The 27,806-nt window shown below is 38.4% G+C and overlaps 1 protein-coding gene across 2 annotated transcripts; it reads left to right on the top strand.

The window, feature by feature from the left end:
• Nucleotides 1-9: 9 nt before the first annotated feature.
• etv1 (ETS variant transcription factor 1) lies at nucleotides 10-27,699 on the top strand. Of its 2 annotated transcripts, XM_066715538.1 has the most exons (13): nucleotides 10-116; nucleotides 566-700; nucleotides 1,141-1,228; nucleotides 1,630-1,677; nucleotides 7,455-7,508; nucleotides 17,635-17,764; nucleotides 20,341-20,529; nucleotides 20,815-21,062; nucleotides 23,888-23,956; nucleotides 24,314-24,382; nucleotides 24,540-24,709; nucleotides 24,962-25,063; nucleotides 25,364-27,699. In XM_066715538.1, exons 2-13 carry the CDS (start codon nucleotides 656-658, stop codon nucleotides 25,583-25,585), a joined length of 1,434 nt encoding a protein of 477 aa, XP_066571635.1. In that variant the 5' UTR covers nucleotides 10-116; nucleotides 566-655; the 3' UTR covers nucleotides 25,586-27,699. The 2 variants fall into 2 exon arrangements, with proteins under 2 accessions (XP_066571635.1, XP_066571636.1); XM_066715539.1 differs by lacking the exons at nucleotides 10-116; nucleotides 566-700; nucleotides 1,141-1,228; nucleotides 1,630-1,677; nucleotides 7,455-7,508 and adding an exon at nucleotides 14,204-14,277.
• The last annotated feature ends 107 nt before the right edge of the window (nucleotides 27,700-27,806 follow it).

The following is a 27,806-nucleotide window of genomic DNA, read 5'->3' as shown; positions in this document are numbered from 1 at the left end:
TGCGCCCGATCCGCCGCTCCGCCGCCGCGCACAGCGGCTCTGTCTCCGGCTCCGGCTCCGGCTCTCTCCCTCACAGCCTGCCCAGCCGCGGGCACCGAGCGGGGCGTGGGACCTGGGTGAGTCCCCTTTGACTTCTGCAGTTTCTCGGGAGCACGGCTGGAGATGTGACTGGGGGGGGGAGAAAAAAAAACACCCACACATGCATGAAAAGGCTGCAGTCCCGTTACGTGAGAGCAAAAACAACAACAACAACAACAAAACAACAGCAACAACAGAAAAACATGTTGATCGCCATCATTTCCAGTTGAGCACCCGGTTGCATGTGACTTTGTCCTGTTCGGGGGCAGATACAGCAGTTTCGTGGACATGCTTTTATTTGGGGTTCCCTTCGGTAAAAGCATGCACTTTCCTGTCAGCTTAGGGCGGTCCGGTCTCGGCACATCTTTTTTTTTTTGTGAATGAAACTGCTCAGGGCTGATTAGCTGTGTCAGTCCAGGCGCTTCATTCATGCTCTCTCTTCCTCTCGCTTCTCCTTTATTAAAGCCATTTTGTTTCTATTTTTTAGGTGTCTCGGACTGTGGATCTTGTGGGAATCTGTAGCTAAATGCTGACGCTAAGTAACCCCGTCCTGTAAGACCGGCGCCGGGGCTGCGGGATGGACGGCTTTCACGACCAGCAAGTGCCTTTCATGGCTACAAATGTGAGTGAACGGGAGAAAAGTTAGTTAGTAACTTCCACCCGGAGAGGAAAGCAGCTGATACAATGTCCGTGTTGCAGGATTGGCAGGAGGTGTATCTGTAACTACTTCTCCTTTCCCATTACAAGTTCATTGCAGGATATTATAGAGCCAGCTCACACCTGCCCTTGCTTTAATCTAAACCTAACATCTGCATTTTTTTTAATTTGTTGCATTCTAGTATATAGATCTAATATAAAACACTATATGGATAGGTGTAGGTATTGTAGAAGACCTGACTGGGTCAAGGATGCAAACCTCATCAAGCTTTTTGTGTGTTTTATTTTTATTTGACTGCTTTCCTTAATGGCACTGACCCCCAGGGGCATTACTTCTTTGACAGGAATTGATTTATTTTTGTTGTTGTTGCTTTGTTTCTTTGTTTGTTTGTCCCTCTTTTGTAGAACCCACAAGGGAAGAGATGTAATGAGGGGCCGGCAAGTGATAGGAAAAGGAAAATCATTAACACAGACCTGGCTCACGATACACAAGGTGAGCTTTGGGGAGAGGGAGAGAAACGGAGATTGGGGTGGGGGTGGTGTGGGGGGGGGGTAATTCATTTCACAGCATCTTAACATTTTGCAAAATTCAATTTGTTCGTGGTTACTGCGTCCCTTCAACAAGCTAGGAGTTTACACATCGAAATTGAAACCCTGGCTGCAAAGTTGGGACAAATGTGATTGCAGTTGAAGTAGTCTGTCAATACTGCCAGGACAGAGAGGTTTGGTCGTCTTTTGAAATCAGTGTCGTTTGAAAACATACTTTTATTTGTGTATTTGTTTTAATTTATGGGCCAAACAATCAATTAAATGCAGTGGAAATTCAAACACACACACACACACACATACATACATACACACATACATACACATATTTCTGTTTGCTTTTTTTAGAACTCTTTCAGGATCTTAGCCAGCTGCAAGAAACTTGGCTTGCTGAAGGTAGGCATTTATTTCATTTACATTTAATTTGTTTATTTATTTATTTTCCATATGAGTTCTGCTAAATCCTTGCTTCGTCGGGTGCGTGCACGAGTGAGTGAGTGAGAGAGTGAGAGAGGGAGGGAGGGAGGGAGGGAGGGAGGGAGGGAAAGAAAGAAAGAACAACATGAACCAAAAAAAAAAGAGAAAAACCTGCAAAAAGTGCCTGAAGTTACCTTCATGGTGTGTAGCCCAATTAATGGAGTCCTAAAAGAGCCACCTCATGTGTCATGCATACATTAGAGGCTCAGAGATGGTCTTGGGGGACTGTGCAGGAGCTCTTCCCAGTGTCATCACAAATTACCAGGAGAAATCGCTCGCAGCTCACAATCACATCTGCTTTTGGCAAGAACTAATGTACCAAGTCGACATCTCTTAGGTCTCACTGTTTTTTCACCAGCTCCGGTGTACTGACAGGGTGCAGCTGCGGTTATTGCTTTGAAAAGACAATTATTATTATTTCTGTAGTTATTATTTTTAATCAGGATATATTTTCAGGAGCGCACACACACACACAGACACACGCAAGACTTCCATGATCCTTTTTTTCTGATGGAAACAAATAGACTTTGTATGTTCATCAGGACGTCATGCTTCAGGATTTAAGTGCCAGTGTCTTTTTCCCACCTTGTTTGCAGCACCGAAGTTTAGGTTGGTATCGGTTATATTATCTATATGGTGGTTGTGTTTTTTTTATGCTTTGTTGTCTGAGAATATTATTATTATTACATTTGCATGGTTTATTCTTCATATGTTCCTAGGCTAGCTAATGGTTTTGCAATGTAAGTGTATTGTGAAATTTTTAACTTTCTATTATTATATTTTTGGCATATTTCTTTGCTTCATGATTTCAGATTTTTTTAAACGGATCAGTAATAAGTAGATAGGCAGTCAATAATATAGTATAAATATAAATTGGCATTTTGTTTGGTTTATTTTATTTTTGCTTTGGTGGTGGTTGTTGTTGCATGTTGCCAGATGTGTGAACAAAAATTGACAGGATTAACAAGTGGATAATTATTTTGAAAAGCCATTTTAATCCCACTAAAATATATAAATGTACTTACTTTGGAACAAGTATGTATTGCAGTTGGAAAATGCCTGTAAGGTGATAAATAAGTGGATAGTTAATTTATGGCGACACACTTTAATGCTACATATTCTTTGGATTTGTTATTTTTGAATTTTGGTAAGTGCTTCTTTTTAAAACTTGATTTAGTGTTGAGCAGCTGTGACGAGCGTGCACGCTTATCTCATCTCATTTATGTATCTTCAAGATGACAGCCTTTGAAAAGGAGATTATGGTTGCACTGCTCCAAGTTTTAGAAGTAATGCTTATATTGGATATACCTATGCATACTTTTACTGGGAACTGCTTTTCAGTTGATTTTCTCTTTCTGCATAAAGTCCTGATAAAGCCTGTAGGATCTCAGTCTGTCTGATTCATCCTACAGCTTTCACTGATTTATTGTCACAATCGGGAAGTGTTCAGAACATTTACTGTAGCTAAACTTACATTTTCAGTTTCTTTTATATAATATCTTTGTTCGCTCCAAAGTTATTATTTTTCTTTTAAGTTGATTTGATTATAAAGTTACAGGATAAGTTAAAATCATTTTCATTGGATGCTTAACCACCAAAAAATGACGCGGTTGAGCACATTATTGTGATGGGGTTTATTTGAAGTCTTTTGCTTATTATAGATGTAAGACTTCATTTTATTTGTTTTATGTAACATCCGAGAAATAGAAAATAACAGTTTGTTGAAGTGCTGAGAACAGCTCAAATTGTCGGGGTTTTGCATCTCTGTGTACCTGATCAGAACAGACTGGAATACTATTTGAATACTTAACAAACCATATAGGTAAGAAAAAGTGTAATGGGCGTGAAAATAAATGCAAAGCATCTTGTAAATCGAATTCCACATCTTGTTGTTTTACATAATGTATGTAACAAGAGCATTCTCTATTATATATGGTTTATTTAAACCCCAAATGTGGACTTTATTTCTTCCACACACCTTTTTATTTATTTGAATTACTGAGGTCCTTTAAAAGTATTTTGTTTGAATGTCCAACGATTTTAGCTCTGAAACAAAGTATAAATTCCAGGCTTGGCTTGTATTTTATTTATTTATTTATTTTTGGTTTGTGCCTCAATAATGAGTTTGTTGTGTGAAATGATTGATCACAAATTCTCACCATCATTGCAAAAGTATTTTGTAAATCGAAATAATGTTCCTTAAAATATAACATTTGCAAATATGAAAAGTTCTATATATTGAATAATATATATATATATATATATATATATATATATATATATATATATGAGAGAGAGAGAGAGAGGTAGACAGATATATAGATACTATCTACACATAATATATGATTTTCAAACTGCAGTGTGTATAGAATTTGTTTTTATTAAGAAGTTTCAATTGCAACATGAAATACCATTTTCAAAATTTACTCAATTGTATGAAAATATTTATCTTACCTTTTTTCAAAAGAACATCAATATTTTTTAAATTATTCTGAAGAAATACTCTCATTATAAATGTACTTTTTGTATTTTTTGAATGTGAGATTACCTTCAGGTACATTGATTTAGAAAGGAAAGAATTTTAAAATGTATAAGACAAGTCATTTTAATATTTTAGTGTTTCAGATTCTTTTTCTCCTGCTTATATAGCTATAACTGTAAGAATTACAATTTTACTTGTCTTAAATCAATGAGCAGTGTATTTCATATGATATTCTAGATTTAATAAATTGCCTCCTGTCTGATAAGATAAAAATGAACATCTACCTATTTCTAAGATTTATTAGTTCAGGTAATTGAAACTAAGAGAGAGTATTATATTGGAAGGAGTGAATTTCCGACATCATGAATTAAAAACCTGATGGGTTACTGTCAGGCACCTGAACACTTGCCTGTCTTTTATATATATATATATATATATATATATATATATATATATATATAAATAAATTACACACACATACATATATATTTACACATATAAATAAAAACGAATACATTGCACTGCATTTAGCTCCTTTAAGATCATTTACAAATGGTTGCTAGATGCTTCAGGAAATATGACTTATGCAAGTGAGCAATAAAATGTCTTAAATGTAAACTTTATGTATATATTTCTGTTTATACCACATTTAAAACAAAGTAAATCATGACAAGTGGCATGTAAATCGTTCATATATTTCATTTTGTTTAAAATCCAGTGCGTTCTTGCTTTCTGGCACAGGGAAGCTCGAGGATGCGAACGTTGAAAGAAAGTTTACGTCTCCTTCACCCATTCTTAGTCTAGTGGTGTGATGCTCCGAGACCAGTCTTGGCCTTCACTGGTGTGTGTTTTTCCTCTTCTCCTCTTTTTTCTGAATGGAGGCAAAGTTCCAGTTTGCCTGCAGTCTTTAGGAATTGTTTGGTGGATCAGCTGTCTCATTCACAGGCAGAAAGAATGACTCATGCATCTTCTGGCTTCTTTGGCTGCAGGTCACTTTTTTTTTCCCCTCAAAGCCTGAGTTTTAGTGGATGAAGCAGGTTTTAATTAAAACACGAATGTGCAGTATACTTCGGCTAATTATTCTGAGAGAGCAACCTGTTTTCTTTTGTTTTTTTTCTGAGACGCTGGGACAAAATGTAAGAAATTGTTGCCTGGCATTTGGATACTCTAGCGTGCTGTCAATAAATAGTTAGTGCAGCAGAATGGACTCTAATTGACATTTGTTTTCTTGTTAATATACATTAAAACATATTTTTTTTGAATAACTAATAAAATAATCTCTCCACTCTGAAATGCAAACGGTGAAATGCGCTGTTCAGTTCTCTGAGGCTTACCGATAAAATAGTGTAGCAGCTGTAAACACCTACCTTAGAGCTACATTTTAAAAACTATTTCTTGATCGGATCTGCACAGAAATGTGTTTGTTCTCCACCAGTTCCAGTAATGACGCAGTAAATGCACTACCCCTTACACCCTCGTGCCCATGCTGTGAGGTAAATGTCACTAGAAAGATTGACCTTTCTATTGGGGGTTGTAATCTCCCGCTGGTAAACTGCCTAGATTTTATTTTTTATATATTATTGTTATTGCTAATGCCAGGGCAAAACAATGTTTAGTTTTTCACCTCCCTCAATGAGCACAGTTTCTCCCAGCTCTGTAAATGTGCAAACCAGGCTCTGGTATTTCCCTGGCAGAAGAGCATCTTTAATAAAGGCAGTCCTAGATATTGTCTGAAAGCATTTTTGGACAACTGGGATGGTACGTGCCTTTCTCGAAGCCGTGGCACCTGTCACGTGCGGATACCTTTGTATCGGTTTGGTACAGTGCGTACACGAGGTGTGCGGAGGCATTGGTGATTTCTAAACTTTCAGGTGCTTTATCAAACCCCCGCTGAGGTGCTGCGGCACTCTTTTTGCACGTTTTTCTTGATCAACCCGTTTATTTTTAATTGAACCAAAACGAAACTCATTTTCACCTAACGAGAGGTTTTCTTGCTCTATGCAAAATGGGCTCTAGAAAAAGACCGTTTAACCAAATTTAATTTCGCTCTTTCAAAGATGTGAGATTTTGCTGAAGTTTTATCGCAGTTCTTTTTGACTCAGAAACTCTTGCAACACATACTACACTACAACCCCCATCTATAGGGTGTGTATCTACAGACAGGCATCGATTTATATCACAATATCAGCTGCTGGGGTTCTTTCATCTTAAAGCACTTAGCATAAGAAAGGGTTGTTTTGAAATCTGTGCAAGCCTATACTTGTAAAGTGCGTGGTTTAATTTTGACAGTAAAGTGACAGAAAATGAGGTTTAGATGACTGTCTTTATACTTAAAAATAAACTTGATAATGGCTTTAGCACAGCAATGTCTCCCATCGCTTCAGCTGGGGACTGTTTGATCTTAACCTCAGGGACAAGTCTGTGTGGTAGTCCATTTCTGTTCATTGAATAGGTTTAAATCCTGGCGGTAATTACTTTTTGTTCTGAAACCCATGTTTGTAAAATTAGAAATGTATATCATCTTTCTGAGATTGATGCATTAGTTTACGACTTGTCTTTCATAGTTAACCCTTGCAGTGCAGCTGTGTGTGACGGGAGGATGTTTCATTTTGAAGACTACCTTGCTACTCAGAACATCAGTTAATTGGAGAGTTGAAGCTTTAAACCAGGCGGGAGAAACATCCTTACATTCAGATAACAAGGATCATTGTTTTTTTTTTTTTTTTCCCTCTTCATGCTACACGATCTGAAAGCCACATCATTATCTTAAAAATAAAGGACATCCTTAGGACATACTATGGAAGAAAAACACGGTTCTGAACATCAAAATGCCTCTCCATGCTCACTGAAAATAATGTTATTTGTCTATTTCATCTGCCTCAGTTGAAAGGCATCCTCTGTGTCTAGAGCTAAGGTAGAAAAATGCATTTTAAATTAGACATGCAAGACATGGACGCCTGTAAGGTATCAGGGCTCATAATAGAAGGGATAAATGTCTTTTTAAGCAGTTTTTAGATGAGGCATTAATTAGGCTTCAAAAAATAAAGTACTCCACATCGCTGGAGTGTGTGGAGATGAACTTTGCCAGTGCTTTGTCAGTAGGTTGGTGGCGTCATGTTTTTTTTTGTTACATGCAATGTGATTGATGCCATTCTTTGTTGTGAAGTTTTCCATTGGCTTAAAATACCTACCTGTGTTCCTTCATTCTTCGCAGCTCAGGTCCCTGACAATGATGAACAGTTTGTGCCAGACTTCCAAGCAGAAAACTGTAAGTATGACTGGATGTGCTGTTTGCTTATTTGATTATTCTGGGTATGTGTGCACGCTCAGTTGGCCACTGTTCAGGGTGACTGGTTCCCACCTGTAATTACTAGAGGTCAAGTTTTGTCATGACAGGAAAAATACGAAGCTGCTGATAGCTAATTAGTTTGTACAGGTCTGTGGTTTTGAAAGTACTTTGACTTTTTTGTGTATCAATTTTGGTTTTGGTACTTGACTAAAATGTATGGGAAGACAAATGATCATTTAGAGATATCTCTAAATGCATTTCAAGATATCTTCATTTTGACATATCTCTAAATGGTTTGCAGATATTTCTAAAATATTTAAAGATATCTTTAAATGTTTTTGAGATCTAAATAAAATGCTTTTTAAAGATCTCTAAATGATTTGCAGATATCTCTAAATGATTTGCCGATATCTCTAAATCATTTAGAGATCTCTAAATGTACTTTTAAATGATATCTAATTGATTTTCAGATATCTTTAAATGATTTAGAGATCTGGAATTATTTGCAGATATCTAGAATTATATGTGGATATCTTGAAATGCATTTCGAGATATCTCTAAATGATAATTTGTCTTGCCATACAAATGGCTGATGTTTTGTTCTAGGCTTTACATTCGTAGTAACCATAGTACATTGATTCATAGTTTTTTGTTATGATTATTACTCCCAGTTGTGAATTAAGCATTCAGAGATTGAAATGATGCCTTTTGTTTTTTATTAATTATTCACAGTTTCAAAGTTGCATTAGGGATTGAGAATAGTTTTAAATGTGAAAGGAAACAGGTGCAGCACATTTTGTTTAATTTAATAAAATATAACCTTAAAGTCAGATGCATTATTGACCTTCAGTGTGTTTAAGCGATGAGCTGGGTCGGGGGTGGTGTTGGTAAATTTAAGCAGAGGCCTTTTATATGGAGGTGGTTTTATTCACTCAACACAGGAGAGAGTGTGTGCCTACAGAAGTACAGTACAGATTGACACAGTGTATGAGGATGATGTGTTGCGTGTACAAATATAGCTTATTTTTAGCTTAGCATGACTGGTTTGAGTTTATTCCTGGTTGTTTTTCTTTTTATACATAGAATAGCATTCATAGTGTTCTGAGACGTGCACTTATTTGGCACTGTTAGACATAGGCCTACTTATTAATAAAGCCATAGTTTGAAATGTGACGATGCCACAACCTCTTGCATTGACATAGTTAGTAAAGAGGAGTTTTTAAATTAAATACATTTGTGTTTCAAAAGCTGGTTTGATACCCTTCAAGTTCAAGTGTCTGCATGAGGAATCTGCTTTAATTATTTACCCAGAAATATCACATTTATCTAGATATTCCAGAAATATCACGTTTAGATATTTTTATTGCTAGTAATGTGAAAACAAAATATTTCTTTGTCATTTGTCTACTCTGTAGTGCTGTAGACATATTAATTACTGCACCACATTGGCAGATATACATGTAAAATACCAGCATTATAATATATAGATGACTTCTCTTTGCTAAAAACTGACACTTAAAGAATAACTGAAAATGCAGCTAATTGGCAGACCACTAATACCATGGGCATGATGCCAGCGTTGGACAGTGTTTGTGGCCTGAAGCTAATGGTCTCTATGGGGTCTTATGTTTGCAAATGACTTCTCGGGCTGCCAAAAAAAGCCCTAAGTCATAAAGTATTATTGGAGTGAAAGTGTACAGGTCTCCATATTTAGCAAAAAGTCCCCCTCTTGGCACTGTGCAACTTTTCAGTGGGTCATAATACTGGGCATTGTTTAATGCCAGAGCTGCTGTAATCGCTGACACTATCCATGCAGTAGTGAGGGGGTCAAGCACAGTTGACGGCACAGCTGAAATGTAAGTTGTTTTCCTTGCGTGTAAGTCATGCGCTTCCTCAGACAACACTTGACCAGAGCTGCCTGTCCGTCACGGTGCAGAGCGGAGAGACACTGAGTGGAGAACAACAGAAGCTTTTATAATCGGCGTGGCAAACAGTCTGTGAGTAAATCTCAGACATCCAGGACAGAAAGACAGAATTACTGAGGAGAAGGGCTTTGTGCTAGATTAAGTCACAGATTCAAAGGTATTTGCTGAAATAGTTCTTCAGGGGAATCTGATTGTGTATTTTTTTATTATAACTGGGTTCAAAGTTCAAGTTAATCATAAACAAGTAAACATTAAATAGATTCAAAATTAATAAATGCACCATCAGTGTGTCCCATATTGTTGGAACTACAAAGCTCTTGGCCCACCATCAGCGGGGCTGGCTTCATCGGACCCCTCCTTGGTGACTTGCTGCTGACCAGATTAAGTATCTCTGGCACGGGAAAACAGGAGGAAGCAGCAGAAGCAGATGGCAGGAGGGCGAGGGCACCGTAGTTGGGCTTCTGACCTGGCATCCCTATTAGCCGCCATCCCGGATGTATTCTATAAACGATAGGAAATACTCCATGGAGGGGGGGGTTGAGGCATTTCGTGTGTGGCTGTGCTGTGTGGTTAAGGCTTCTGCAATACCCAGGTTTTTTATTTAGCTTATTTTCACCTTGATATGTTGGACATCCTTTGGTCTATTTAAAAATATATATATATATAGTTTGGTCATTTGAAACTGCAATAGCTGACGTGAGAGCATGTATTTATTATTTTCTTATTTGCATTGCCATGATTGACTCGTGCGCTTTGTCCACACATCCCCAGATTCTCATTTTAAAACCAAAGCTGGAGTTTCACTTTAATGATGAGATTGAAGTCTTCAATACAGTGTTCGCTCTGGATGAGATTGAGATTTAGTCGTATGGGTGTCATGTGGTTCTTGACTGACACAACCCTCTGAGCGTTTTAACACGTGTGAAATGAAACGTGACAGCCTTGTCCTCCACAGTTTTTCCAAGTGCATTGAGGATTTGTTAAAATATATATAGGCTACCCTTTGACAACAGCATGAGAATGACCTGGCGGAAAACCAGCCATACAGAGGTTTACAAATAAAGCACCGTGCAATTCATACAGCCCATTAATAGTACAAGATGCACAAACTACAACAAAAGAGGTGAAAGTTGCATAACAAACAAATACTACAAATGACATCAGCTGATGGAAACAAGACTCCCTTCACACAGCAGTTTCTACGGTCTCAGGTTTTCCATTCAAATTGTAATGACTAAGCAGAAAAGCATATAAATATGATTTTAACAAGTCTGTGTGTGTTTACTCAGTATCAGGTAACAAGTATGAGATATCCAGCACCTCCTGCTGGCTTGATGCAAGAGCCCCCAACATTTCATCGCTTGCACTCACTTTCGTTGTGAACTTGTTTCTGTCCTCTCCAGGTTATTTTTCAGTAGTCTTTTCCAGGGTTATGGTGGCTTAGGCACACCCCCTCCTGCTGTCTTGATAATGATGTAAGAGGGGATTTATAGTCCCCAGCATTGGTAGCAACGCTGCTGTGTTGTTAATGAAGCAGTTTTTACATGGCCTGTGTCATTAATACGCTTTAATATAGTTCATATGTGTCGCGACACGGAGCACGTCATTAAGGCTGGCGTCGATAGGCCCCGGTTTCGATCTTTAGAATAGAGCATTGTGGGTAATGCATGCTGCTGGCTTCCTCCTCCGCCCGTGAGATCCTCTTTTAGTCATACCGTGACAATGTGCATTTGTCCATTACGTTGGTTGAAATTTCGTGGGTGTCAAACCCTGTTCTTTAGCTCTCTTCACAGCTTAAGTCTCTCTCTATAAAAATAGGAGTTTGAACTGATGTGACTGTGTCTCTTTGTAAAATGTTTTAAGCATTTCAATGAAAATGCTTGTATTCATATTTTCTTCACTCTGTGGGTAAATCCTTCTGGTCCTTTCTTGCTGGATCTGCATTTATTGTTAACATGACTCCATCGAGGATAGTAGCCTAGCTTTTAAAAATACTATGTATTGAGTGGTATTCCAATACCTTTATCTTATGTTGTTATAATTACTCAGTAAAGTTAATGCTAGTTATAAAATATTACTCTTTTATATAATGAAAGGCTTGGATATATGTCTGTTTCTTAAAGCCTAGCACGACCAAGGTCTTCAATCTAGCCAATGGAGAATATTGTTATGAAACTTGTCCAAATATTCTCCTGTTGATAACTTGGTCCCTCGGGAACTCACCAATGGGTTGTGATGCCAAAATGGTAGCGGTGAGTTGGTATAGTGGTACTAGCAAACCGTTTCCAATATATGCAGTTTGAAATCCATAAATGCACAATGTTTTCCCTTTCAAGCCTTATCTGGCATTTATAACTGTTGTGTGTGTTTCAGTACAAAGAGGAGAGCAGTAATCCTAGAGTCCGATCGATCGCTTGCTCGTGGGGTGTGCCAGCTGTGGGGCTCACTGCAGGATGCTAGCAAGTCTCTCCTATAGCTTTAGTACGGATCAATTATTTCAAGTTAAAAGTCCATCGCAGCTGTAATTTTTGATGAACAAACACACACAATGTTTGGTCTGTTTTTGCCGCTTGCTATTTGTATGTCAGCAAGGACATTGTGTATAGATCTCCTTGCGATTTAAATTGAAGACTACGGCTGTGTCTTAGGCAGCTGTTCCCAACAAAGTAAAAGCTCTGGGATGTACTAGATTGTTAAGATCAAAACCAATTATTCCATCTGGAATTTTTGATTGACTTTTGAGGGATGTTGTCATTTAAAAGTGTGACATCACATTTCCCAGCACCTTTTAAGATGTTTTGAGACTGTCGTGGCCTGCAGACTGTACGCCACACCTGAGCAGAGAGGCTTTTAGCAGTGTTTGGCGCTGGCTGTGAGCAGGAGTGATGTTAACGTTTATGAGCACACTGTTTAATGGTGTACAGGTGGGCTGCAGATGACAGTTGTTGGGCAGGCGTCCAGCTGTACTCTCCCTCGTTTTGAGAGCAATGCAACATGATCATACGGCACATCCAAATATAGTGCTTGAAATGCATTGCTTTTCTGAGTTGTAATTGATGTATTTCAGAACAGTTCCCACCAGGAATACAAATTGTTAGTGTTGTATTTATTTATTTTTAAATAACTAATAATGGTTACAGAAAAATAACATTTGATTAAAAATGAGGCAAAGAGGCAGTACTACACAATAATTTACTCAACATTATACACAATGGAAATTAATATGAAAAAGATACCATCTGGATCCGTAATATCCTCAATATGTACATATTGTGTGTATTAGATGCATGGTTAGTAAATGGATGATTGCAGAGTTTGTCATTCAATGATTTACTTTAGTTAAAACCAGATTCTGAACCTTGGCTGATCTTTGTTGAACTTCAAAATGATATTAGCCTTTTTTGGTCTTCAGTTAACACACAAAAACAAATCAAATCCATGAACATTCGTTGTTCCATTATAAAAAATAAAATTGAACTGTAAATAAAGAGACTGGTTTGATCCTCTGTGTCTTTGGGATCTTCTTGACTGGGTTGCAAAAACAAGAAATATATCTTTGTATTTGTGGTTATTGAAAAAAGCTTGTATGTTAAAATCCCTGTTTTCCAGACAGTGTCTTTTGTGTATCCACAATAATCACTGCTGAATGACTAAACGTAAAAGATGATAATAATAAAAGTATTGACCACTTAGACTACAGAGCGAAACGAATGAGTCATGAAGTGTGTGACTGTTTTATAAAGGTGTGCAGAACAATTGCAGGAAATGTCAGATATACATGTCTTTTTAAAAGCCATATCCACTTTTAAAAAATCAATGATAAACATAATCACTGCAATCTAGACGTGGCTTGAGAACTGACATGCAGTTTTACACTTGACATTCGGGATTGAAAAGTGTTTGTTCCAGTGAAGAGCACTAAGTTTCCAATCGATTTGTATACCTTCGGCTGGTACAGTAAAATCCATATTGACATTTCCTGGTCCATTCTAAGTGCTCCTGTTTTTATCTTGAGGTGAAACCATGTAATATCTTGGGTGTTATAAAATTAAATTACTTATAAGGAATTGTAAATAAATGGTAAATCATAGTATGTATTTAACCCCCCCCCCCCCACCCCAATCTCTGATATACACCATGCCATTTTTCAGATCAATAAATATGAAATCAAAAGATAGCTGTTGCTGGTCTTGTAAAAAGTCTTTCATCCATTTTGTTTTTCACCATAATATTTCAGTTAAATTGAAATTTGGCAGCAGAACAGTAATTTATAAAAAGCTACTTGTCATTGATGTGTTTTCCATCATCACTTCAGCAAAATCCCACATCGGAGCCTTTTTGCGGCAATTGCCCTTTTTTGTGTTGTCAAATGCAGCTGGGCCCTTTCAGGGTTTTTGCTGCCATTTCATGGCATACTGAAGCTCAGTGCTCAAAAGAAGTTCGCACTAATCAGTAGGACTGACTCCGTTCGATTGATCAAAGACAATAATTTTTCTGTTTCGCTCAAAACGCCGTCTTTTTAAACGTTGCACGTTCTGGTTGCGCAGGGTAATAAAATACATTCAATGGAGCGTTTTGTGCATTTTGGAACTTGGTTATCTGCCTTGTAAACTTTTTTTCCTTTTGCTCTTTGAGTATACTTCAAGAGTTTGGCAGGAAATTAGTCTCCCGTGCCTCTTCAGCTGAAGGTGAAAGAAAATTTGCTTGATTGGGCCATTTTCTCTCTCTGTTCGACAGCACGTGTGTTCGTTGTTCCCGACCCAGACCAAGGCCAAATGTTCAGAGGTATAACGGGACTTGACTGAAAAGTGTCACAGCTGCTAGTAAGAGGGAATCCTTTTTGGAGAAAAATAAATTATTTCAGTATCATGTTTTGACTTATTATTGGAAAAGTTTTGTGTGTATTTGTGTGTAATGAATTCATATTACATATACATTTGGAGAGGAGGGGGTTATGATTCGTAACATCATCTAAAAAGTGGTAATTCATTTTCTAAAGGCTGTGTGTCGATGCTGTGACTTTGGCAGTTGACTCGGTCAGTGGTCTCTCCTCAGGAAGTTTAGCATTGACCTTTTATTGATGACCTGTAAAGACTGCATCCCGGGGAGGGCTGTTTGGGTTACAGTGCTGAATGATTCCTGTTCTTTAAAACAATTACCAGCGTTCATGCTTTTCAAGAAAGAGGTGTTAGATGTCATGTCCTCAGATTGATTTCACAGCACAGACTGGGACAGGGAACGAGTGTCCTGGGCATCTGTTTACCCGGGGTTAGGAGGCTGAGGATCCCGTCTTCCAGGTTTTTTGCAGTGAAGAAATGCTTTCTGTTCATGCATGACGTGTCCCACAACAAGAACAAGATGTTTACAAAGTTGATTTCACTTTTCAGGAGTTAGAAATGATTTCAAACACTCTGACAACGATTATCTTTGTAGCAATAAGCATCCATGGCTTTTATATAGTCAGTGTCAATGCCATATTTATCAAAGTACAATTGATATTGAGTCAAAGCACAATTGTTAGCGAGGGACCGTGGTTAAGGTGTGCAAATTGAAAGTACTTGGCCAGTTTAATAAGGTGTTTACTGGTGATCTCTCGTTTCCTGTGCAGTTGTATTTCCTTGTTCGTGGCAGCAGGGTATGCTTTATTGGCATTTATTTAAATCTGTTTTTCCCCTAGCCAGCTGGCTTCTGACATTGTAACGCTATTCTGGTTTAGAATTAACAACTGGAGCTTTGATGTTGGCTAATAGGCCGATTAGAGCCAGTAAGCCAAACAGCTGTTGATGTCGAGACTGGCCAGTGCCATTGGCAGTGAGGACGACATAATTTTCTGTTGTTGTTTCTCCGAATCGGATCTGGAAAGCTCGGTCAGAAACTGTCTTTAAAATGAAGATTTAGGCATTCAGATATTTTCAGTAAAAAGTGGTGTATTTTTATATGCGTTTGTGTATGTTTGCTGTCAAAGAGTTAGCAAGGAAAAGTTTCTGAACACATCTTTCTAAAAAACAAGATTACACACCATTTTGCTTTTTGAAATTCAGTTTACATTCAAAGTCTGTTTTGTTTCCATAGGGTTGTCAGTTCCATTGGCCTGTAGGTGTTTCACATTAGGTAACACATTTGTTTTCCAAAAAGAAAGTTAAACCTGCTGACACAGGGTGCTAAATCAACGAGGCCTAATGAGCAATGGAGTAAATTTGTTTGAATCCCTGTAAGATATGAGGATAAATATCGATCCCCCTTCTTGTGGAGAAAACGGCAATAAAACCGAATGCACACACAACATCTGTTAGCAGCCTTTAAAAGCAAATCCGCTGCTCTTGTTTCAATGGAAGCTTGGACTGTTCTGCGCTGATTGGGCAGGTCTATTGCCAGTGTAATTAATTTCCATTTCAGGGCACTGTAAACAAATGAAATGGATTAATGTCTCCACGAAAGGCCAGTGATCTGATACCAGAGATCCTTCAGTAATGGGCTTTCGGGAGGTACTTTAGCTGGGTTAAATGTAGTGGAAGGAGCTGCCGAGGACCAGTGACGTGTCTGAAGTGCATAATTGTGTTATTAGGGAAGATTTATTTAAAGGGGCACTTGTGCTTGCTCGTTGGTTTATCATTTGTTTACGGGCCTACCTTCTGGACGTGCCTGTTTTTTTTCACAGCAAACAATCAATAAGTAAATGCATGTTTCAAAAACCGTGACTTGCACATGCTGCACCGAAAGAAAACAGAAGTAAATAAATGGCAATCTGATTAATCTAAATGATGTGTGTGAGTCTGTTAAAATGGTACAGCAGAGTTTGTTTGAATGCTGTTGGATTTTGTTTAAGCCCAGCCTGGTCCGGTCTGTGCCTGGGTTCTGATCTGATCTCAATCTTGTTGAGATTATCATCTCTTTGAAGTGTTTTAAACCGGCAAAAGGCTGCTGACAAGGAAGGTTGACCTTTAAATTTTAATGTGGAAAACTGTCAGCCACAACATTAGTCTTTGATGGGTTTTGTTCTTCCCTCCGTCTCCAAGTCCTGCAAGGTATTTGTGGAAAGTAGGCTGAGCAGGATGAGGGCGTGGATTGCTTGATTTTCCAGCAGACAGAAATTAATTTGAATTGAAGAGACCGGTGAACCAACTTCGGTACCGTCTTGTTTTAAAGACGGTCATTGAAAAACTAAATTGATAGAGAGGTTATAATTAAGCTTTTGTATCGTACCGTATTGGGAAGGATGGCCAATTTAACATGCTAAACAGATGCGAAAACAAAATGAGGGATACACCCTTTTCAAAGCACGGAAAACTTGTGTATTTGTGCATCTGTGCATGAATTGCAAGATTTTCCTTTTCCTCCATTCAGAAACCATGGGACCCATTGTGGTAGTCCTGATTGTTTTCAATGACAGCTGCTGTGTCAGGGCTCTGGTCTGTGCAATGAGAGAGTGAAGTGATATTGCTAATGTAGACACCAGCTAAAGAAAAGCCAAACCTCTGTTCAGATCACCAGGTAGGCGGTTATGAAAGTGCATTCAGACTGAGAAACCTGCCTGACAATCACAGTAAGGCTTAATGGATACATGCACACAAACAAAGTAGACCTAAGTATGTTGTTGTTGCTCTGGCTCTGCAAAACATATTTGCAGGCATGTGTTTGCATATCATATGCATTTATGAGCATCAGGTGAAAGACCGGCGCTGACCTGGGTCCTCTTCCTCTGCAACCCGGCCTTCGCTCTCCAAGCTGCAGCACCAGTTGTTAGCAGAAAGAAATGTAACAACGGACATTGCAGGCAGCCGTCTGGAGCCTCGTTCAGCGTAGATAATTGAATTAGCGTTGATCATGACTCGAGATGATGGGGATTTGATCAGGAATAATTTAGTACTTAACAGCCTTTTAAATGCACTTGGTCCATGTGGGAAGGTAAAGAAAATTGCCAAGATTAATGTGATGCTCGCTGATGTGCCTGTGCCGGCGAGCTCCAGGAAGGTTAGGGTCTTACGGGAGCTTAACAAGCCCTCAGTCATATCTCATGAAGAGGTGTTCATTGTATGACTATCATACAAAAAGTGGATACTGCAGCTAGTAAGGACTGTGTTTCTGTGCTAAATGTGATCTTGCTTTGAATCGTTCAGGGACAATCAGTTACTTAGTGAACTAACCTCTTGATCTTGTCTCTCCTCCTCCCCCCTTTGCAGTGGCTTTCCACGGACTCCCGCTGAAAATCAAAAAGGAGCCCCAGAGTCCCTCCTCCGAACTGAGCTCCACTTGCAGTCAAGAGCAACCATTCAGGTTCAGCTATGGGGAGAAGTGCCTGTATAATGTCAGGTAAGCCTTGACAAGAATGCAATAACAATAACAATAGTAACTTTATTTAAATAGCTCAATGCACAAAGTGCTACACAATCAATAAAAAACAATGAAAATAAGGATATACAAGGCAATAAAAAGATAAAGAACAAGATGCAATCAGGAAAGTACATGAAAAATTTAAAACAATAAAGCTCATGAAAATAGTCGAGGAGAACAAATGCAGTAGATAAAACAATAAATAAAAACGTACAATACGTTTTAATAACTGTGTCATACATTTGGAAATGCAAGTGTATAAAAATTAGTTTTGAAAAAAAGAATTTAAAAACAGGATCTAACGTTGAAAGGTAGGCTGTTCCAAAGTCTAGCGGCCTTTACGGCAAAAGCACAATCTCTCTTAGATTTCAACCTAGACTCTGCAGTAATCAAGATGTGAATAAAAGAATTAATAATTTTCTCTGTATCCCCAAAATATCAAACTTGATAAACATGACTGAACCAGTTTTATTATATGATTTTCAACATTTCAATTGGAGTCACATGTCACTCCTAGATCGCAACAAGAAAATTGTTGTTCAGTCAATTGAATCAAATGTGTATCAATATCACAAACTGCATCTTTTCGGCACCCTTCGAGGAATACTGTCAACCTGAATAATAGTGATTGAGACGCTGTACAATGTCGCCATCTTGTCTTTTGAAACTCCAGCAAAAGTGCAATCGAGGCATCCTCAAAGTTCAGAATGAAACGCTCAAGAGAAATGTGTCAAAATGAAAACCCACTGGTTACGGAGCACTTTCTTTTATGCGCAGATTGCCTTCATTTTAATATCTCTTTAAATGCAATAAATTACCATTTTAAATGTAAAAAAAAAATCTAGGTAAACACTTGGTTGCCTAGTTACATTTACAATCCAATATTGATTGCATGGGTGAACCTGGATGAATGCTTGCTAGAGCTCTCGATATAGCTTTAAAACATGGACCTGCGAGTGGGTTTCCAAATGCTCATTACTGTCCATTTCTGGCTAGGAATCCATCAGTTTGGTAATATCCGTAGGAACACGTTTTCAGCCTCATTTCTTATGCACGTACATTTTCATTAATTTAAATTGAATGTTAACTCTCTGCACACCAGGGAGAGACTGATGAGACAGAAGTTTCTTTTGAAAACTGGTTTACAGTTATTCGTATCATGCTTTATCCATGTGTGTTGTAGGAACCTTGACCAGCTGGCAGGGGGTCAACATTAAAACCACATTTTAACCTTTCAAAAGCAGAGTAAAAAGCAAAAAGCGAAATTATTTTTTTCTTTTCTTTTGCATCTCCTTCTTCTAACAGATGTATATTTCCATTATTTTATACTTAGTAGGAGACATCCTGCTAAAAATAAGGTTGAGTTAAGATAGTTCAAGAGGATTTGTCAATGTGACTGCAGTTTATTCCCAGCATCGGTCTTATGACAGTAGGGTTGTGAGATGAGCTGGTCTTTGGATGAGAGATTAAAACATGGCCCTGTCTACTCATTAAAATTCTATGTAAGTCTTTCTAAATGACTAGAGCTATTAACCCATTTCCAACTAATCCGTCTATTGAACGTTTTGCATGTGCAGATTGTCTTTACCTAGACCAAGTCTCACAAACATCCTCTGTGTTCCTTTTGTTTGTTTGTTTGTTTGTTTGCCTTTTTGTATTTCTACTATAATGATGACATGAAGAGAAATGATGGATGTTTTCTCTGGATGTATTTAACATTAAAAAAAAAAACTCAGATGTTCAGCATCTTTCCCCCATTGTGTTTTTTTTTTCTAATGAAGATAAAACGCTTTCAGAAAGAGTAAACGTACCATTGCCAGTTACAGAACTAAACTAAATAACATGGATTTTTCCTTCAGAAAGATTAATCGTATTTTAAATAAGGTCAAATGAGTTAATCCATGAATGTTGATGGAAGAATCTCTACTCTACATAGATATGACGTAGAACCCCGCCAACAAAAAAGGTCTGTTTTAAATCAAAGGTAATATGATTAGATCAAGTGTGCTCTGAAGAATAATAGCCCCGCAAACCAGATAAGCAACATTCAAGTCATTCCATCAAAAAGAAAAGAAAAAATCATTTTCAAATACTAGAGCCATTGTTCATACGCCAGGACTTGAGCATAAAGAAGTTTCATGCTGAAGGGCATTCAGTAATTAGCATTAACTTATACCTACAGTATGAATTAAAAGTAAGGGGTTATGTACTGAATTTTTAATGTTCACCGTTTCTTTATCTCGGATCGTGATCTAGATGAATGCACTGATATGGGTCAGTTGCTGCTCTGAGTCGTGCAGAACAGTGGTGAATGTGCATGTGCATCTCTTTCAATTGGATCTTTTAAATGGTAGTTTACCTCCACAAGGTCTCAGATATATACATTTAAAAGTTTGCACACTCTAGGTATTAATTAATGGTGATTATTCTCCACAGGTGTGCTGACTGGACGACCATACTTTGGTCCTCTAAAAAGTTTGTGTAGAGCTTTCTGTTGTAAGACACTGAAGGTTGTATTTTCTTCATCCTTTTTCTTTGTGGTGTGTGAACCTTAGTGCCTATGATCAGAAGCCACAAGTGGGAATGAAGCCTTCAAGCCCATCCACTCCATGTAGCACACCTGTGTCCCCCCTCCACCATGCCTCCCCTAATCCTGCGCCGACCCCCAAACCTGACAGGACCTACCCTACTCACCTGCCCCCTTCGCAGCAGATGCCCGACAGCTCCTTCCCAATGGACCACAGGTAAATCCGAAATGATCCACTTACAGCCCTGAATACACAATACGGGTGCTTGTAACTGCAGGAGTGATTGAAATGGAAAACCAATTAACATAACCCTAGTCTTTTTGAAGTCTGCGCACCAAAATCCTCTACCATTACCATGAAATTCCCTGGTAATTTGTTTATTATATCATAGATCCCTGTAACTTAGACAAGGTTCAACTTATCAAAAGCTTTTGCAAATATCATCATTTGGTTTTGTGATTATGGTGGTTTATTCAATATTTCTGTTTGTGATCTTGTCAGGTTCAGGCGGCAGCTGTCGGAGCCTTGCCACCCGTTTCCCACCGCGCCCACGATGCCCAGGGGTGGACGGCCGATCTACCAGAGACAAATGTCGGAGCCGAACATCCCGTACCCGCCGCAAGGCTTCAAACAGGAGTACCCGGACCCTGTGTATGAGCACGCCGCCATGGTGGGCACTCCCGTGGCCCAGAACTACCCTCCGTCCATGATCATCAAACAGGAACCGAGAGACTTCACCTACGACTCAGGTGTGTGAGAGCCGACTTCTCTCAGGGTGAATGTTATTCTGACACATCTCGGATTTTAATCGATGCGTGCGCAAACACATATCGCACTATATATTGTTCGGAAAGTGAATGGAAACGGTAAGAGGATGGGGGAGGGGAATAAGGAAATAAGAGGCATGTGAAAAGGTTTCTAGTCTGACAACTTCTATTGCCCAGTGCAATTAAACTGTAAATTGTAGTTCTGTAATGTTCTATAGTTTTGTAATGTTCTACTGTAAGAAACTGAACAAGATTTAAGGACACACATTGGTTTGGCTTCAGTAGGGTCATGTAATTTGTCTGTATTTACCTTTTAATATGGAACATCCCTTACACAAACTGAAGTCGCTCTTCACCACAAAATATTCATGTAACTGTGCTTTTGGTTTCAGGTTCCTCTTTTATATTTACTGTCTGTATATTAGTCTATTAGTATAAACAGGCTTATCCCTTTTAGGAGTGCTAAAGATAAAAGATTACAGAGCACACTGAAACTATTTGTCTCCATACCAAATTATGTATTTATGTATTCATGTATTTATTTCTTGACACTAGCATTGTTTTCTTAAAGCTAATTGGCTGGACAGCTTAGAAAATGATTCACCGAAACGCCATGTAAACTTAACATCCAACCTTCATATATATATATTTTTTTTAGAGGAGATAAATAAACATGTTACTTTTCAAGAAGAATCCGATCTCTCTATTAAAGCTGTTCAAGAGCAGGTCTTTGAGGAGTGGAACGTCTGATTGAATTTCAGGATTGTTAGTGTCGGGAACTGGATTCACGCCGCACAGGGTCAAATGGACGTATCATTTCCATAATCCTGTAATGGAAAGCTGCTTTAGCCCGGCCACGTCAGCTCTGCTCAGGAGTAATTGGTCCTTGGAGGCCTAAGCCTGTAAGATCAACTGCCATGAATGAAACGCCAGCAGCTTTGTGTTTTCATTCATAAAATGGAGGCCGAAAATGTACTCGAATCCCTGGTTAGGCTGGAATGCGCCAGTTCCCCAGCTGCTTCCTCTTCAGATTATTTAGATAAAACGGTCAGCTCCACTGGGCCTGTTTCTTGTAATGTGCAACCATCCTATGGCGCCTTTTTCATGTTCACTGGAGTGAAACCTAGACAGTTGACTAGTAGAGGCAGAGGGATTCACACAGGATTTTCCTCATGTAGTAATCATGCGTTTTTATCATTTTTATTTGTATCAACAATTTTATATCAAAGCACCATTTTCTTTAATTAAAAAAAAGTCTAACTGTGGAATATTTTAAAATGTGATTCCCAAAGCTAATTTCTCATAAATTAGTAGGTAACTGATATTTTACAATTCCTTTACGATTTTTATATCCCTTTCATTTCACGGAAGTCAGTCTGAACATGTATTTTATTAATCAGATTTACTATTTACTCAGATTTTTTACTGTTAATTCTTAATCTTGTTTGTTTTCTTATCATATTGGGTAGAAATGCAGGCAGTTGGCAATTTAATTAACAGTAATTTCCTTGGCCAGCCATTACTTTGATGATGTTCAGAGCAATGTTTATGGCTCCTAATTAACTGTGTTAGTCATTTTATTGAAGAGTCACTTTGTAAATGTTCATAAAATCTGATTAGCATCTGACCTATTACATTAGTAATGAATAATTACTAGAAAACAGAATAGCAAGTTGAAATGATATCCTGGTGGCCAGGTTTTGTTCTCTTTCTCAGACGGTTTTGGCAGCATCCTCAGACCTGCTGTTCAGTAATGCACGATTCCCCCGTCCAAATTGTTCTATTAATTATACGTAAGCAAAACATTAAAAAAATATATATATATATATTTATATATATATATTAAGCCAGTGTTTGCTTTGTATTATTATTACAACAAGCAAGGACTGAGGGAGCAGGGATTAGTGCAAACACCTGGGTAGTGTCTGAATCACGTCTGGATGATTTTGAAAATGTGCTTAATTAACTCGAATGGCCCCGATGATCTTATACAACTTGAGTTTTTCTTGCCAGGTGTATAAAAATACTTATCTGAAATGTTTATTTGGTTTCAGTGTTTATAACCTTATACACGCTGACCTTCTTTAGAAATGTTCGTAATGGATCCAGTGTGTGAAACTGCTTTACGTAACATTCACAACAACTACGCAAGGTTATTGTGTAACGAGTTTGTTCAGGCCTCGTTGTTGTCTAACATGATGTAGTCATAAATACATTGCCCTTTGGAAGTGAAAGCAATGGCACACAGCTGATAAATACTGTTGACGTCTGAGATGGGCAAGTGTTCTTTGTTGTATTAAGAGATTTTACACAAGTTTATTGCTGCTACACTTTTTCTTCCAGTAACACACATACATTTATATCCTTGAGGATGGGAAACTCCTCTCGAGACCCAAGTCTAAACAAACAATAATAATAATATATAAAAATGAATCTTTAAGAAATCTCCTGGAATAACTGTGTAAGGACTGTTTATACACGCTCTTAGAAGGCAACTATTTATGCAAAACCATTTTCACATTAAACAGCAGGCTGTTAGAAATTCGTTAGTGTTTAGCCTGACGGGACTGTTATTCTACACTTTACCAGCAGAGATTACTCGACTGTAATTGTGTTTTCGCATCATTCAGGGACCGTGTCTACAAATGTGTCTTGTAGGACAATGTTACAGGTTTTGTTTAATAGTTAATTCAGTGAGTCTTTTTCTCTTTAACCAGTTATTTCCTTTGTAGCGCGACTCGATGTCAGCTCTTTACTTCCAGCTTCCAGCATTGCGTCTAACAATCGATGTTGTGCTCCAATTGCAGAAGTGCCTAGCTGCCATTCGATCTACATGAGACAAGAAGGCTTCCTGGCTCACTCTAATAGAACTGAAGGTACATATTAAGAGCATAGTGTGTCATTAAAATACATTAGTTACCTGGGATACTGGCAAGCCATTTGCAGATCAGTGAATGTGTTTTTTTTATTTTTTTTATTGAATGGCTTATCAAAGCATTTGGCTGATGTGATGATAATAATAATAATAATAATAATAATAATAATAATAATAATGGCATTTTATTCAATGATTGAACATTTGCCAATACAATAAAATTATATTAGACCACAAGTAAGGATATTGTATGTAATTGTATATCCCTGGGTGCCTCACCTGAAAGTGTTTGCCAATCATTGCTTGGAAGCTCTGACTTAGTAATACAGCTAATCTCTTCCCCTGTATCTTTTCACAGGCTGCATGTATGATAAGGTACCTAGGCATTTCTATGATGATACCTGTGTGGTTCCTGAGAAATTTGAAGGTAATATACTATTTTATTTTTCTCTCTCTTTCATATCGTATTCCTTTTTTTTTTTTTTGCATAATACGGAGAACAAATTTCCATAATTTCTACTTTTTGACTAAGGTCCAGGAGAATAGAGTTTTATTAAAACTGTTCACCGTTTTACTTTCCCTAGGGGATATTAAGCAGGAACCGGGCTTATACCGCGAAGGTCCAACGTACCAGCGGCGAGGCTCCCTCCAGCTCTGGCAGTTTTTAGTTGCGCTTTTGGATGACCCTTCAAATTCCCACTTCATCGCATGGACGGGCCGCGGCATGGAGTTCAAACTCATCGAGCCTGAGGAGGTGAGGACCTGTCAAAAACCACCTTGAAGAGACACATCACAGTTTCAGAAATGGGTCTTACACACAGTGTCTGTTCTGAGGGATACTTCCTTTAAAGCAGAATTGGGGCATTTCACACAGGGAGAATAAGGTTGATCAGTAGCTCCATGAAAAATGTTCCAAAACTCTTATCAATTCTTTCATATCTAACTTGTTCATCGTGTTCTATTCCGTTATGTACATAATTTCCCCCCCCCTCCCTTCCTCGGTCAGGTTGCGCGACGCTGGGGAATACAGAAGAACCGTCCAGCTATGAACTACGATAAGCTCAGCCGCTCCCTGCGCTATTACTACGAAAAAGGCATCATGCAAAAGGTAGGAGACTGCTATCGTCTTCACTCCACTTCGTCTGAAGGAAAGCTCTTACTTTAAGGTGATGTCAGCCACATTTTAGATGCGTGTATGAGTATGCCAAAGTGGCATTTTAGACTTATAAAGGGCTGAACCATGCCCGATCCAGTGATACAGGGCAAGGAAGTAAACAAGTGTTGTTGTTTGTGGGGTAAGTGTAGTTAAACTGAAGAAAAGCTTGAAATGAAATGTTAAACATGTTCTTTCAAACACCCTGAGATAAAACAAAGTCTCTGTTGTTTTTTCTCCCGTTTGGTTGTTTAGGTGGCCGGGGAAAGATACGTGTATAAGTTTGTGTGCGACCCAGAGGCGCTGTTCTCCATGGCGTTCCCGGACAATCAGCGGCCAGTGCTGAAGACCGACATGGAGCGGCAGATCAACGAGGAAGACACCGTGCCCCTGTCGCACTTCGACGAGCACATGGCCTACGTGCAGGAGAGCGGCTACTGCAACCCCCACCCCTACAACGAGGGCTACGTCTATTAACAGCGGACCCATCGTCACATCATCGTACTTTGTGGATCAAGATTTAGTTAGGATTTTCCAAACTCTTCTCTCTCCCTCTTCTGCGCTGCGGGGGGGGCTCCTCTCCGATGACATCGCACCCGTGATCCGCTATGGATAGTGCACTTTAATGACTCCAGGGGGTGGGGGAGGGTTTCTGCCATCGCCGGTGTTTGTGGGATTCCTTACGGTTAAACCGCCATCGTTCCTCATCGGGGCGGGAGAGACGCTTTGCACAGAGAGGACCGGCGAATCCTTCAGTGTGTTGAATTGTTCATAGAGATCATTAACCGCATTAAAAATAACAACACATACTGTGATCGTTTCCACGTGTGTGACACTAACAGAGACGATTCTTTATTAGGTTGAACAATTTGTCATCTTTGCTTTGTTTCGTTTCCTGCTTATTTAAGTCATACTATGTGTTGATATGAAATGCTTTACAACTACAATTATGATGGTGAAGTGAAATAATTTTGGGAACACTATGTATGTTATAATAATCCAGGATATAGCCGACAGACACGCAAACACACACACACACACACACACACACTCCTGATACGTTCGGAGATTTGGGGACCTTTACAAGAAGTAATTTTTTAAGTATGTGAAATGTCTTTTATCTTGAGTTAAACTTTCCTTCCAAGTTTATTCTATAGTAAACCCCTCTTTTAAAAACAAAATATAAGAAAGTATGGCCTTAACACTGTTTAATATTGGCTAAAGTATAAAGTGAGTGAATTGGTACTTACAGTAGTTTTAGTAAGAGTGCCAGGTCATATGCAAACAAATGTTATAAAGCTGTTTTCATGATGGTTTGGTTTTCACAGTGATGGATATGTTAAAACACGTCTGCTACGCTGCTGTACTGTTCTTTGGGTTAGCCATCGCAACTTAAAGCGATGTTCAGTAGCATTTGAGGAGAAAACGGATGACGTGAACACTGTGTTTTTCCTTGGACAGGTGCTTATGCTGTTGATACAACACAAGGCACAGAAATGTGTCACTTGTGCATGAGGTGTGAGGAACTTCAGAGCGAAACTATCCATGCCAGATCTGTGTAACTTTGTCAGAATGGAGAATGAAAAAAAATATGTACAAAGTATCAGTGACAAATATTTACAAATATATATATATATATATATGACCTTGTAGTGCTGGCACTGTCATGTAAAATGAATTATGTACCTAAAATGTAAAGGCTTTTAAAAAAGAGAGCAGAAAGAATCTCCAATTGACAAGAAAAAAGATTATAGTGCATGAGGCGGTACAATAATCATTCTTTTATATCGGTCTTTTTGCACATTGGCTCCTTTGTGTCGTCCCTTTTCTATCAAAGCAGAAGATTCACTTCTGCACGTGACACACTTTTTGTTTTTTTAAATACTTTGTTTTTCAATATTTGGGGGTTGTTTAAATCTTGTCTTCAATATCGCAAGCACTGTAGTGTTGATACTCATGACCGATCACAACTTCTGAACGTATGGCTCACCGGTATCATCACTGGATGGATGTAAAAGCCCAGTAGCAGAGAGAACTTTATTTCTTCGCTTTATTTCTAATCATTCGTTATCAAAACACTGTAGTGGTCGGGTTACAGACCGCAAGGGAGAGTAGTAGGGTTTCCTGTGATATTTCTATAATCTGCCATTTGCAACATTTTATTACTCTTAACAAGCTTAACCGAATACAGCTAAACACTTTTACGAACGTATGTGATTGACTGTCATTTTCATGCCAACAATAATCAGTTCTATATAAATAATTGCCACAGAGCAGAAGGCCGACTGCCATAACTATCGCCCCTGGTAAACCTGTCTGTCACGGCCCAGTCTCAGTATGAAGATTTCTTTGTGTTTGTAACATGTATAGTGAGGAAAATAAGAACCTCCCCTTATCTGAGTGAAACTACAGACAAAATGTTATTAAAAAAACATTGTAAATGTTATCAACAAATACAGACCATTTTTTATGTGTTATTTACCCTTTTTTAAAGAAATGATGTGTGTGGAGGTTAATATATCTTGTTTGAATGCTGCTTTGATCATTTTTTACAGGCAGATAAATAAATATGGCAGCTGAATTCTGCAGAACCTCCTGAGTTTTTCTTGGCACAGCCCATTTAATTGTGATCTTTATTTGTATTTGGTTTTGTACTCCTTTTTTAATGGCTATGGAAATGATCCCCTTATCTGAATAT

The sequence above is a fragment of the Amia ocellicauda genome, chromosome 10 (genome assembly GCF_036373705.1).
Source record: "Amia ocellicauda isolate fAmiCal2 chromosome 10, fAmiCal2.hap1, whole genome shotgun sequence".
NCBI lineage: Eukaryota > Metazoa > Chordata > Actinopteri > Amiiformes > Amiidae > Amia > Amia ocellicauda.
The sequence above is the reverse complement of the archived record's forward strand: the minus strand, read 5'-3'. Positions and strand labels throughout refer to the sequence as shown.